At 41.1% G+C, this 13,297-nt stretch overlaps 1 protein-coding gene across 1 annotated transcript in view; it reads left to right on the top strand.

Moving 5' to 3' along the window:
- The window catches only part of LOC102206834 (sodium channel protein type 5 subunit alpha-like), a 261,018-nt gene that overhangs the window by 64,412 nt on the left and 183,309 nt on the right, over nt 1-13,297 (top strand). The window contains exons 5-6 of the mRNA XM_013915747.1: nt 7,662-7,751; nt 8,731-8,859. Of these exons, the coding sequence (XP_013771201.1) occupies nt 7,662-7,751; nt 8,731-8,859 (219 nt within the window). The remainder of the gene's footprint in view (nt 1-7,661; nt 7,752-8,730; nt 8,860-13,297) is intronic.

Below are 13,297 nucleotides of genomic sequence, written 5' to 3'. Positions count from 1 at the left end.
GTGTGTGTGTGTGTGTGTGTGTGAGCGAGAGAGAGAGAGAGAGACAGAATCAGAGGGCTCGTACTGTCGGTCGTATTTCTGAGCCAGGTATCATCCTGAGCTGTCTGGTGAGCCGTAAACATGGCCAGTAAATACTGCACAGCCTTCATCAAGGTGGCACACATGCACACACATGCACACAGGTGAATATACAGGCATTACAGGGACACACACACACAGAAATATTGTGACTATAATCTCTCTGCTGACCAAATCTCTGAGTTTGTTCCTGGAGGAGTGTCGACCTTTGACCTTTGACTTATAGCCTGTCAGGAGCTCTTAATATGTTTGCTTGTTGTGGTTTCTTAACACCTGTAGGCAAGCCGGAGTGTAGTCTGGATTTAAAAATTAAGAAGTGGTGAAAAAATCAGAAATATACATATCGTATATATACATGTGACAAATTAAAGGAAAATCTGAATAAATTAATGAATTTAAAAAACCCCCCACAATGAATGCAGGTGTTTCCACACAGGTGCTCTGCCTGTTGTAATTGAGCAGTTACCATCCATTCATGCTCTGTGGAGTGTGCACACCCAGCTGATCCTGATTTTGTTACAAGCTGTCATGAGGAAAAGGTCTAAGTGACTCTGAAAAGGGGGCATTTATGTGACGAGCGTCACTGTCAGCTTCTGGCTCAGCTGCTTTCAGCAGGAAGATAGATGGAGCTTCTGGGTCTTAAAACTGAATTCTTTCAGTTGCCACCAGGGGGCGATGCCTGCAGTTGGAGAAAGACTATAAAGTCTACACAAAAGCCTTTCCCTGACTTGAACTCTGTAAACTGCTCAGTTTGTCACCTCAGTCGCTCATTTTGGGTCATATTGAAGGAAAAAATAATCCATATTTATAAATTTTATTTTAAGGTTCAGGAAAGAGGATTATCTGGGATCAGCCAATGAGCACTTGATTTCTCAGTCAGACCCGCCCATCTCTCGTATTGATGGGAAATATGAGTAATACAAAATTCCAGCATTCACAACAGGACTTAAGAAACTATAGTGGGTGACATCAGTGTGGCTGCATCAGGTCAAATTCAGATTTCACATTCAGATTGTCACGGCTAACGGGGTGAGCCGTGTAGAGGAAATAAATGAGGATACACTGACATAAGACACGGACCTTCACAATAAAACAGGAAACAATTCACGAGGACGCAGACTTGACACCAAACTAAATCTACACTAAACACGAGGGCACAAGACACAAAACCTAAGAACAAAACCCTAAACCAGAATAAATTGAAACATAGGATATAATATTCAAAACAAGATAACAAAAGAATCAGAAGTCATAATACAGAAGAATACTAAAACATAAGGAACTGAATGAAATGACCTAGAACCGTAACACAGATTCATTACATCACAGATCCATTGCTGAGCAAAATTATGTGACAAACAAGAAAACCTCCATAAAAACTGGAGCGTGTTTAAAAAGACTTTAAGGCAACCAATAAAATAAACAAATTCGTCTTTCATAGCATCTGTATTCTGGGACAATTTAAGCTACCGGTAGGAGTTTTCACCGTCACCATCCTGGTGTTTGAACTGGAAATGCAGACTGAACACTGAATGCTCATTGGCTGATGGAATATTGTTTCCTTTTTGACAAAATAACCGCCTAAAACACAATGTTGTGTTTACAAATACTGAGCTCTTAAAATCAAAAGAAAACAGTTTCCTTGAGGTTACAGGAAGTGAGGAGTCGCCCCCTGCTGGCAATTAACAAGAATGCAGAATTAAGTCACTTCAGTTTTGGGATCTGTAAGCTCCAACTTGGCGCTACTGTATTGTGGTATTGACTAATTTTTGCGGCCACACTCAAGAGGCCATTCGAGGAACAGAGTCAGCATGAGGCTGTCGTTATGAAAGCAAATGCACGTTTCGAGTTCAGTGGTTTCCAAACTGCAGACGCACTGGTTTACAAAAACCTGGGGAAAAAAGGCGATGAGTCATCGTTCTGCATATACTCGGCAAATCTGCGACTTCATGTGCGGCGAAGAGAACGATTCAGGCCTGAACGCTTGACTTCTGCGGTTAGGGGTCAAGGGTGACGGTGTTGTTCTGTAGGTGGGGCTGGTTTGGTGGTAAGAGTCACTTCAGATCAATTGTTGACCCCACCCCCTCCCCAATGTAAGGGGCACTTTCATTGTTTCTATAGACGCTACAGAAACCAGCTGGCTCTCCACATAGAGAAATGATTGGTTCATTAATCATAGTTACTGACAGGAAGTTTATGGCAGCAATTATGATAACATTTTTTAAGCACACAAATCACTCGATCCAGCCTCTGAATGGTGAAGATGTCTTAGTTTAACTTTCCCAGTTTGCTGTTACGATAAAGTCTAAGTTGTATTTTTTGTGTGTGGCTGCTATATGACTTTATTATGACTATATTTGCATAGCTAGATTATTAAAATAAAAGACACATGATTAATTTGCATAAAAATGGAACTAAACCACATTAAATGACTTTACAGTGAACAACAGCAGGTGATCAGGAAAATGTATCCTTAGTGTTAGTTACAAAGAAATCCCAACTTTGGTTGTGTATAGTTTATGTTGGCCTGTTAGTTATACAGATCTGAGTTTAAACCCAGAGTGGAAAACATGCTCCACCTATAAGTGTGTAATCCAAACTACTGGAAAGATTTTCAAAGTGTGAAAGCTGCTTTGAAGAATTGAATATCTTTAAATTTTCAATCTAATTAATTATTAATGCTGGTTTCTGGTAGCAACAATAAAGCTACACGTGAAGGTTTTGCAGCTCCACTGAGGACTGTAAAAACATGTAATATGAAATTAACATCGCCTTGAAATTAAGATACCGTCATTAGATGTGAACCTTTAATTCTAAACGATGCACGAAAGTCAGCTTTTTCCCTACTGGTTTTACTGGTTGGTACCACGTATGATCAAACTGGGCTTTATGTTGGTCAGGGTTAAACTGCAACAATGAGTCATATCCTGTCTGGTTTCCATTTGATGCCATGAACGAGAGGAACTGAGTGACACACCGAGGACATGGCACACTCTGAAGGAAGCTCCCATCTTTAAGCATTCTCTGCTCTAAATGTCATCATAATTTACAAATGAAACATTTGTTTTTTATTTAATAAGCCTTTCAACTACAGATTAAGACCATAAATTCATCAGGAGAGCATTCACTGAGGTCAGAGATCAAGTTGAGCAGCAGGCTCGTTTTCTCATAGATTTCCATACCAAATGACTCGCCCCCTGCTGGACATCAGGAGGGTAGCAGTTCTAAGGCACTTTCAGCTAGTTATCTAGTTAATTTCAGACTGCAGATGATAACTGCTTCCATTGTGGATAGATTGTTTAGTTGAGTGCAGGGGCTGATATTAAATGTGAATCTAGATGTACTTTAGGACGCTTTACTGACTTTCGAAGTTAGAGGCTATAGCTGTGGGTTTTTGGCCCGTCGCCCGTGCACCAGCTCCACGCTGGCGTCCGCCTCAGGCCCCAGACGCCAGGCCAACATGACAGCTATTACTTCACACCCAAAACTCAACCCACCCCCCTTATCCTCACCTCACACCCGTCTATTTTTACCGTGGGAGGCGGCTGCTGGTGTTGAGAGACGTTGAGCTGGCGGACACGCTGCTGTTGTCAGGGGAATAAGTGGGTTCAAGAGGTCATCAATGGAGGTGCGGCGCTGCTGATGTCCACGTTGTGTGTGCGTGCTGTTCTGAGAGATGAAATAAAAATTAGTGTGTGTTGTGTGGAGGAGGTGCACGATGTAAGGGTACAAGCTGCGGTGCTGAAGTGGAGTTTTAGTACGTGTTTGTGCTTTAGAAGTGTTTGTGTGTGATCAAGTGTGTTCTGGATTTGTGCCCAACCACAGTGGCGCCACTATGACAAGCTGCTGTTTGAGGTGGACACACACACACACAAATACACTCATGAACCGCTGTGATATTAGAATACAGCGATTGTGTTTTTCTGAAGGCAAACCGTGTTATTTCCCATGGGGCCTTGCTCCTGAGGACAGTCATTTGATTTTTGCATCCCATGAGGCATTGCTGTGGGACTCAGAGCTGCTCTGCAGCCACCAGCTGCAGTGCCGTTGTGTTTTAATTGTGTTCACGTTGAACCAAAGTGAGTCAATAAGCTTTGTGTTTGTTGTGTGTTGTTGCTGAGTTGTTGTTGTGGATTTGTGTGAGCTTTAAAGTCATGTCTGTTAAACCTCTGAAGTCCAAGTCATCATAGTTGGTAACCCAATCCTCACCCTATATTTTGGAGAATTGCGTTTTGGAAAGAAAAAGTGATTCATATCAGTCAGAATAATTATTTTCTTTATTTCATGATTATCAAAACGTTGGGAGAACAAATCAATAAAAACAATATTCTGATATGTTCTTATATATTATGACCAAAGTTAGGACCTTTATTTTTTTATATTAGCTTTTGAGGCAACCTAAACATCATTTTTTTAATGATTTGTTTTAATCATGACAGTTGATCATTTTGCTTTTCTCTTCTATTCAATTAGAATGTATTTTTACAGTGCTAAATCACAACAACAGTCCCCTCAAGGTGCTTTATATTGTAAGGTTGACCCTACAATAATACATACAGAGAAAAACCCAACAATCATATGACCCCCTATGAGCAGAACTTTGGCGACAGTGGGAAGGAAAAACTCCCTTTTAACAGGAAGAGACCTCCGGCAGAACCAGGCTCAGGGAGGGGCGGGGCCATCTGCTGTGACCAGTTGGGGTGACAGAATGAAGTCAGAATAAAAGACATGCTGTGGAACTCTTCGGAGTTTATCCATTTGGAATTTCCTCTTCCTAGCCCCTCTTTCAAAATAAAAGCCTTTAGGACAGGCAGTGGCATATGTTTAACTGGACAGCTCAACTGAAGGAGAGAAAAAATGAGGGAAGAATGGCGGAGATGGACAAATGTGGAATGAGGGAGAGAAAAAATAAAACCGGGGTAGATTATAGACAGGAAGACAGATCCCGTGGTGGGTGTGGGAGGTATAATGATATTACCAGTATGGTGGCCTGGGAAGTCCATAACAGCAGGTCTATCATTACCCCATAATTAGCTTCTGGCTCTGTGGCGGCGGCGGCGGCGGTGAGGGGACATTTGTGTTGTTTGTCAATTGGTAACAGTATTATCTCGCCGCCTGCCACAACGCTCCAGCAACATCATTACAGCCGGCACTCAATCAACAATTACCCCGCCGCTCAAACAAGTTTCAGCTGGAGTTTGGGCCGCTTTCACACAGGGAGTATGTTCCTTCTGCCAAATTACAATAATTATGATTCATTTATAGCTGTGATTGACAGCTGAGTGAGGTCTCATGAAGTCTCTCCCACCTCATCGTGCGCGGCGTGTTGAACGTGGCAGGTGAAGCTGATATTTAACATGTACTGTTGCCTTCTGACAGTTTGGAAAGTTACTGCTCCCCATTACATGATGATTAGACAAGAGTGGGCCTTTCCTCCCATCGCCGCTGTTAATGGCATATTAATTTGCTGTATTGAATGTGGCAGGCATTGGAGGGGAGCGCTGAAACACACATGCTAACTCGACACAGCCTTTCAGTTCACTTCATCTTTATTTAAGCCCTAATGGGAAATCAGTGAAAGGTATTTAAAAAAAAGGCACATGTAAAATCACTTCAGCATGTTGTGGCAAAAAGAGACATTTTTACACTTACATTTCAGCCGTTTAGCTGACACACTCCAGAGAGACTCACAATGAGAGAACAAGTCATAAAAGCCTCGGTTCCTTGATCACCAGCGTCACACTGAAGACATTTCCATTTTACATTTGAGCTGCTGCTTTTATCCGCACTGACTAGGAGCTGAAAATCACAGAAAAGTATACTAAATTGACTCTCTCGCAGTTCTCTTTTGTTCTCTGTGCTAAATTTCGACCTCTGTCCAGCCAACAAACTTTACAAGACTATTTGCAAATTTAAGGTTGTTGCAGGTAAAATATCTGACTGTTTATCCCATCCAGGCTGTTTATCAAGAGCTTTGTAACACAAACTCAAGAACTATCATTTAGAATAGAATAGAATTCAACTTTATTGTCACTGCACATGTCACAGGTACAAGACAACGAAATGCAGTTTGCATCCATCCAGAAGTGCTTTAGCCATGATATAGATATATTACAATATATATTAGCAATAATATAGATATGTGAGTATATTACAGAAATGGGTCTATTATGGTATGTTATAATGTACACGGTATGAAGTATGTTATGAATATGCTATAACTATAGGTATGTACAGGCTATGAACATGATATAAATATGAAAAACTATAAAGAATATGAAATAAAAAGCTATAGAGAAATGTGAACTATGCAGGTTATAAACAGTTGTAGAATTAAAAATTATCGTATGTACAGAATGATTATTTAGACAGTAGAGCAGTTAAGATAACTGAGATATGTGGATAATTCCTACAGAGGCTGTATAAAGTGCTGGTGGTTGTGAGTGGTGGTTCAGTCCATGTTATTATTGTGTGTTTGAGGGTACAGTTGTCCATTGTGTGTGTGTGTATGTTCAGTCCATGTGTTAACGTGGGTCAGATGTCAGGAGGCAGAGTTCAGGAGTCTGACAGCTGTGGGGAAGAAGCTGTTCCGGTACCTGGTGGTCTTAGTCCGGAGGCTCCTGTAGCGCCTCCCAGAGGGCAGGAGGGTGAAGAGTCCATGTGATGGGTGACTGGGGTCTGGTTGCTTTTGTGAACAATTTCACCTGATGACAAGCAACCTTCAGCAACCAGCTGCCAAACAGTTGGGGACTGGGTGCTGGTAGGGAGTTGGTGACTGGTCACTAGGCCTGGGTGACTGGGGCCTTATTAAAGTCACATATCAAGGTTGAAACACCTGGGAGGAGCTGATGGTTGATCTGTTCACCTGGATTAAAATATCTGATTCTTTATCATGAGTATCTAAATGACTTATTTAACATAAAGTTTAAAACACAGACAAAAATATTTCAGGTTGTACAATCTGCTCTTTTAGATTTTTTTTTAACATAATACGCTTGATAATTCAGCTTCTCTCCTCAGCTTTGTTGGCTGTGCTGCTCACTCTCCTGGTTGCCAGTCTCTGCCAAACAAACCACTTCCATGTTGTCTAGATAGTTGTGTTTGGTATGTTTTCTCTCCAAAAGATACTCCCGAGTGCTTCTTTTGATCAGCTACCATTCCTTCTGAAGGACACACACAGGAAACAAACTAAATCATCTGTGACAAGTAACCAGACATTTTTTCCCAGGCAAAGCAGTTGGGTTTAATACAGTATCATGCTGGTGTATATAGCAGTATACCAGGAGCAACTATAGTAAATTATGGGATTATGGGACCGTTTCCACTTTTACAGGTGTAGCTCGAAGCTAAAGTTATATTGAAAACTTGGAGTACTTCTACTTCTTGTTGGGAATCCCTCTATAATGTACAACAGGCTACGTAAGAAGACAGCAGGACCCAGATATAGTAGCAGGAGTCACTCCCACATTTGATGCCACTAGTCTTGATTTCTCCACACAGTGTGGGCTTTGTACTGAACTCTGATTCAAATGTAAAGTGTTTATTGTCTGATGGGAAATCTTCTCAGTCCTTAACCTGTTCACGTTATTCAGCTTGTTCATCATGTGCACCATCCTGACAAACTGTTGCTTCATGGCCATGTCCGAGCCGGAGTACTGGGCCAAATACCTGGAGTAAGTACACCTGGGATCTTTTCTGTCTTCTTCATCAGCCACAGGTGATTTATGTAAATTTACATTTAATCAATGATATTACTGGATATGCATTTCTTTCAAGTCATAGTAGCTATTGCAAAGTAATTCGAGGTAAATGGTTTGCAAATTTTAGTGTGTTGTTTGTGTCAGTCGCAGACCCTTAACTCATTCACTGCCATTGACGTCTATAGCCGTCAATGGCAGTGAATGAGTCAATGGGTTTAACTCATTCACTGCCAATGGCTGGCAGTGAATGAGTTAAACTAATATGCTGTTAATGTTCAAAGTGCACTTAAGGTGCTGCTGAATTGAAAAGTAAAAGCACGTCTTTGATGCTTTGGGACTGAATTCCATTTATTTCAATAGGACAGTTTTTTAAACTAAAGCTACCTTTGCAGCACATTCAGGGATCATTGGAAAAATGCATATTTTTGGTGAACAGACCCTTTAATGTACAGTAGTTCATCGCTGGCTTCCAGCTGTGGAGGCTGCTGCTGCTGCAGCTACTCGGTCAGGCCTAACGTGACAGACTCTGCGCTCCTGCCTGTCTTTGTACGGTTGAATTGTCATGAGTCGGGTCAAACTTGTTTCTGGGGACAAAATAAATAAGTGAAGGATGTGTGGTGGAGAGTTTTATGAATATTTATTCTAGCTCTCTCTTCCACTCATCCGGCTTTCTTTCTTTTCTTCATTTTGTCTTTCTTTGTCCTTCACTTCTTCCACATCCGTAACTTTCTCTTTCTTTCTGCCCTGCTCTTCGTCTGGACAAGCATTTGTCGTATTTTCTTCCTTTACCTTGTTACTGTCCAGTTCTGTGCCCTCATCCTTCCTCTTTTTTCTCTTTTTGTGATCCTTTCTTTTATTTTTGCTGTTTCTTTTCTATCCTTTTCATTTTGTTTCATCGCAACATGACTCCCTTCCCCTCCAATACTGATAAACGTTATCATCCCTCATTCAGGTACACCTTCACAGGTATCTACACGTTTGAGTCTCTCATTAAGATCCTGGCCAGAGGTTTCTGTGTGGGACCGTTCACCTTCCTGAGGGACCCCTGGAACTGGCTCGACTTCAGCGTCATTGTCATGGCGTGAGTCAAACACACACACTCACACACACACACATAGTATTATATAAAAGCTCAAAAGATTTAAAGTGAGAGTTGTTATAAATGAATGCCATGAACAGCTGTAATTAATCAGTAAACTTCCTGCATACTGCAGTACAGAGAGAGGATCTCAATGCTGTGACCACCCCTTGCCTTTTAAAGAGCACCAGTTCTCCTGAGTATACTTTCACACAGTATTTTGTCTGAACTTAGTTCTTTATGACTCTGCCTGGATGTTTGGGCTCTTTGTGCAACTCTAGAATAAATTTGGGACCAATCAAATGCCTTCCTGATGGATTTGCATGTGGTTACGTGTACAGTTTGTTCTCAGTGACTGTAGAACAGCTGCAGATGGAGGTCAGCGTCTTCATGAATAACTCTTCGATTGTGATTGTGAACCTGCACGAAAAACTGCAAATCGTGTTTACATTTACTGAAACCACTGAAACTCATAGGTAGTCTACTGAATGGACCAAAAAGTCACAGGGTTTTATCTGTGGAACGTGAAAAGCACCGGGCAACATTTTGTCCCTCGGTGTTTCTTAAATTATATGAGAATGAAAACAAAAAAAATTGCAACTAGAGTTTGTCTGTTGAAATTAAGGTTGAAATTTGGTATCAGTGACACCACACAAACTACACAAAGCTCCTTTGAAGTCAGCATAGCCATAATCGGCAACTTCTGGGACTTAAAGTGTAGCCAACGTTCAAGTACCAACAGCCGCAGTTCCTCCAGTGGCCACTCGAGGCTCCAAAGGTGAATCATGTTAAAATGTTCAGATTTACATAATAAACACATTTACAGCCTGTTCCAAATTTTTTTTCTATGAGGATGATATTTTTAAAGTCAAATTATTTCAACTTAGTTAAGGCTTAAAGTTTGAATTATTAGGGGCGTGGCCTTTTTGACTGACAGGTAAATGGTGACACAGGCGGCTGCTAGGCTTCACCTCAGCTAATTGGAGTTCTTGAACTGGAGCTGTGGAAGCCCTAACCCTGCTTCGGCCAAAGACCAGTGGGCCTTACTATGGCTATATCTCCATCCTCTGATCACTAATGTGCAGGTTCTGGTTGCAAATGATATTATCAGTATAAAATGGAAAGTCCCATTTCCAAGGTGCTGTGGTAACTGTTTCATGTGGTGATCAGAAAAACAAGCAATGGGTTGTGAAAGTTGAATGCACTCTGTGACGATCGGCTGATGTGACAGTGGCAGCAGGACCGCGTGATGAAATAGCAGAACACCAGTCATCCACCTGCCGTTCAAAGTGTGGCACCACCGGAGTCTAAACCTCAGTTCTTACATGAAAGTTTGAGTTTGAGCAACAGCAGCATCACAGATGAAGTTCAGCTTGTGTTTTTAGAAAAACGCTCCTATTGCACACAGATATTTTAGCAAGTTCATTTTCACAAAATCAAGAAAGAAAGATGACAGAAGAAAGAAGAAAATACAACAGAAGAAAACTGCTTGGATATAAAACAAGCAGATTGAGGCGGTGGGCTGGTAAAACATGGCCTTGCTGGATACACAATTTAAAAGTCAAACAATAAAAGATGACCAGGAAATTGTAGTGATTCTGCTATTTCATGCTTTTAATGGAATAGAAAAATAAATAAATCTGCAGAAATGACCAGAGTTAATCAGACAGCATTTTCCTTTTTTGAAGAGAGGCTCAGAGCTGCAGAGCAGCGTGGATGACGTGACTCTGTTGTTGTTCTGAGCGGATTAATGCTGCGGAATTAAAGAATAAAGGCGTGTCTCACACGAACTTAGATATATGTTCAGTTTCCAAAGCTAAGCAGAAGACACATTTGCAAAGTAAGGAGAAAGTCTGACTTTGTGCTGCCAGTTCAACCTCTACGCCGTTAATAAGCATAAGCCTGACCGGCGACGACTATCGCTGCTTCTTGAGCTTCTTCTTCACTGGGAACAAATGACACAGTACATTACACTTATTTACTGATTCTTATGCTCGTCTCTTTTACGTTCCTCAGCAAAATATACTTTTCACTACTAAATCAGCTTCTACAGCCAGAATATTTACACGACTAATAAACTGAAACTTCTTATGATGATGATCACACACAGCCTGTATCGTTTTACTGAAAGTAGCCTTAGAGACGTGGTTTCCTCTCTCAGAGTAAAAACTGCACCTCCTTCTGCACCAGACATTATCGGCTTCTTCTCCAAGCTTCACGAAGCTCAGCTTTGAGGTTCGGGTGTAATTGTACAGACGAGCAGACAAACATACATGGAGGACTAGCATGACATCCTGAAAGGGGACAGTTTCCCTAAAAAGGCTTACTATTGAAAACTTAATTATACTTTATAACTATATAGTTGTGTAACATTTTAAAAGCTGGACGGGGCTAAAGCATCTACTTCCACTCCTGCAGAGGTGGGGTGACTGGAAAAGTGGTGGAGCCATTTTTAAGGGCGTGAACAAGCTCAGCCTGTACACACTATGCTTTTTCAATTGATTTTAAACAATGAGTCCTCCTAATACTTTAAAGATTCACTGTGAGCCTCTTTTTTTCAGCCCTGTAAGTGGACTCAGTGACAGATTCACTGGAGTCAAAGAATCTGTGATTTCTGTTTTTTCACCATCTCCTGAGGGCTGCTTATCAGCAGTTCGTTAGAGACAAAAAGATTCGTCTTCCTCGATTTTCTTTTGCTTTTTGACGCTTTTCTAAACAACCTTGAGATTTCTTTTCACACTGAGGTCATTTTCACCTGACCAATCCGAGACGCACTCTGATGAAATGTTTTGTGAAGCCATTATCTCTGACTCTGGATTTCATCTGTTTTCTTTTGCTAAAGGACAGAGTCGTGGGTGCTGGAGGAATATTGGCTGCACTTTTTGTGGATACAAATGAGCGTTCACCACTCGGGCATTTAATTAGAGAGATTTGGAGAATGAGAGTTGGAACAACCAAATTAATTTTGCTCTCTTTATAGTCTTCGCGCTTGTGTTCTGCAGGTCTTTTTCATTTATTTCATGGAATGCGTTGCACTTGCATACACACCACAAAGGAGAATTTCTTAAGACTTCCTGCACTTGCTAGTATAGGATTTTGTTTTAAATCTTAGGTTGGATTTTTTTCTTATGATGGTGAATATTTTAACACGACCACAGTATGAGTAAATGATGTCTCGTTTTGTTGTGCAGGTTATTGTTTGGGTTTTTTTTTAACTTAACTTGAGAACACCATTCTCTTTTTTTCACGTATACTAAAAAAAAATTTTTTTTGTAGGAAAGACATCACAATAACAGAGGTGACATAAATACCGTCACCAATATTGACTGCATACTTGTTTTAAATTGGGGAAATAAAAATTAAAATCTTTCAAATAAACATCAACAGCAAGAAACAATAAAAGGCACAAAAGAAATGTCGCCAACAAAAGGGACAGCAGATCCAAAGCGAGATGAGTGAATATTTTATTGGCTGGATGCTACTTTTAGTGAATAAAGCCATTTTACGGTGTTTTCATAGAACAAAAAAACAGTGAAGTGGTTTCCTCAGTGACACTCTTGCATTTCCCAAATTACAGGTTTAAAAAGCACGAGGCTTCTCAAACCCCTCAGCACATAATCGACTGTCAAACCATCAATTCAAGTCAAGAAAAAGACTCCAAAGCTCTGAGCCTCTTATTCCTCTTAACAATGTTGGTGACGCCCGCTCTGTGAACGACATCCTGCCGCTTTGTTTCACAAAGAAAAAGAGCATGACCCATCCACATCGGCAATTGACTGACTGATGGAAAATCGCTGCAGTTTGGTTTGCTTTGTTATGAGGTGGCGATCAATCAGAGAGTCGATTAGCAGTAGGCCTGCGGCGAGGGTCGCCGGCGGGTAGATGAACAGTCAGAACGAAGCGATCGGATCAACAGATGACCCTGAGGCTCGGCTCGCGGGTTACAGTGTGGTGTAATGAAGCGCCGTCACCCCTGCCATGCACCCTCTGTAAATTGAAACATTTCATGAAGGTGCCCTCAGATGATGGGATGCCAAGTCTGTCGAGTCACATAGTACAACCCTGATGAGCTCCCATGAAATCCCCCAAAATGGTCTCACTTAAAGGAGAAACTCCCCATTAAATACAAAGATGATCCGAATTCCTGTCAGCGAGTCAGAGGGTTTAAGAAAACGCAGCTGTTGTCTGGATTACATTTACTGATTCGACCACGTAAGGGAAGTGAAGTCCTTGGCATTCCAGAGCAGGAACACGTGAACATTTAAGTGTATAATCATACATTTTGAAGACAGTCCTAGAGTTATTGGAAGAGTTGATGTAATTTTTTCTTAGTGCATCAACTATAAAGTTAAGAGAAAGAAATTATAGTTGGAGCTGGAGCTGTGAACTTTCAAGCTCTGGACTCAACCAGACTAGCTTTGCATGATTCACAGTTCAAAAT

Source organism: Pundamilia nyererei, unplaced genomic scaffold (genome assembly GCF_000239375.1).
Source record: "Pundamilia nyererei isolate P.nyererei 1_Seehausen unplaced genomic scaffold, PunNye1.0 scaffold00357, whole genome shotgun sequence".
NCBI classification, from domain to species: Eukaryota; Metazoa; Chordata; class Actinopteri; order Cichliformes; family Cichlidae; genus Pundamilia; species Pundamilia nyererei.
This window is presented reverse-complemented; position numbering and strand designations above follow the sequence as displayed.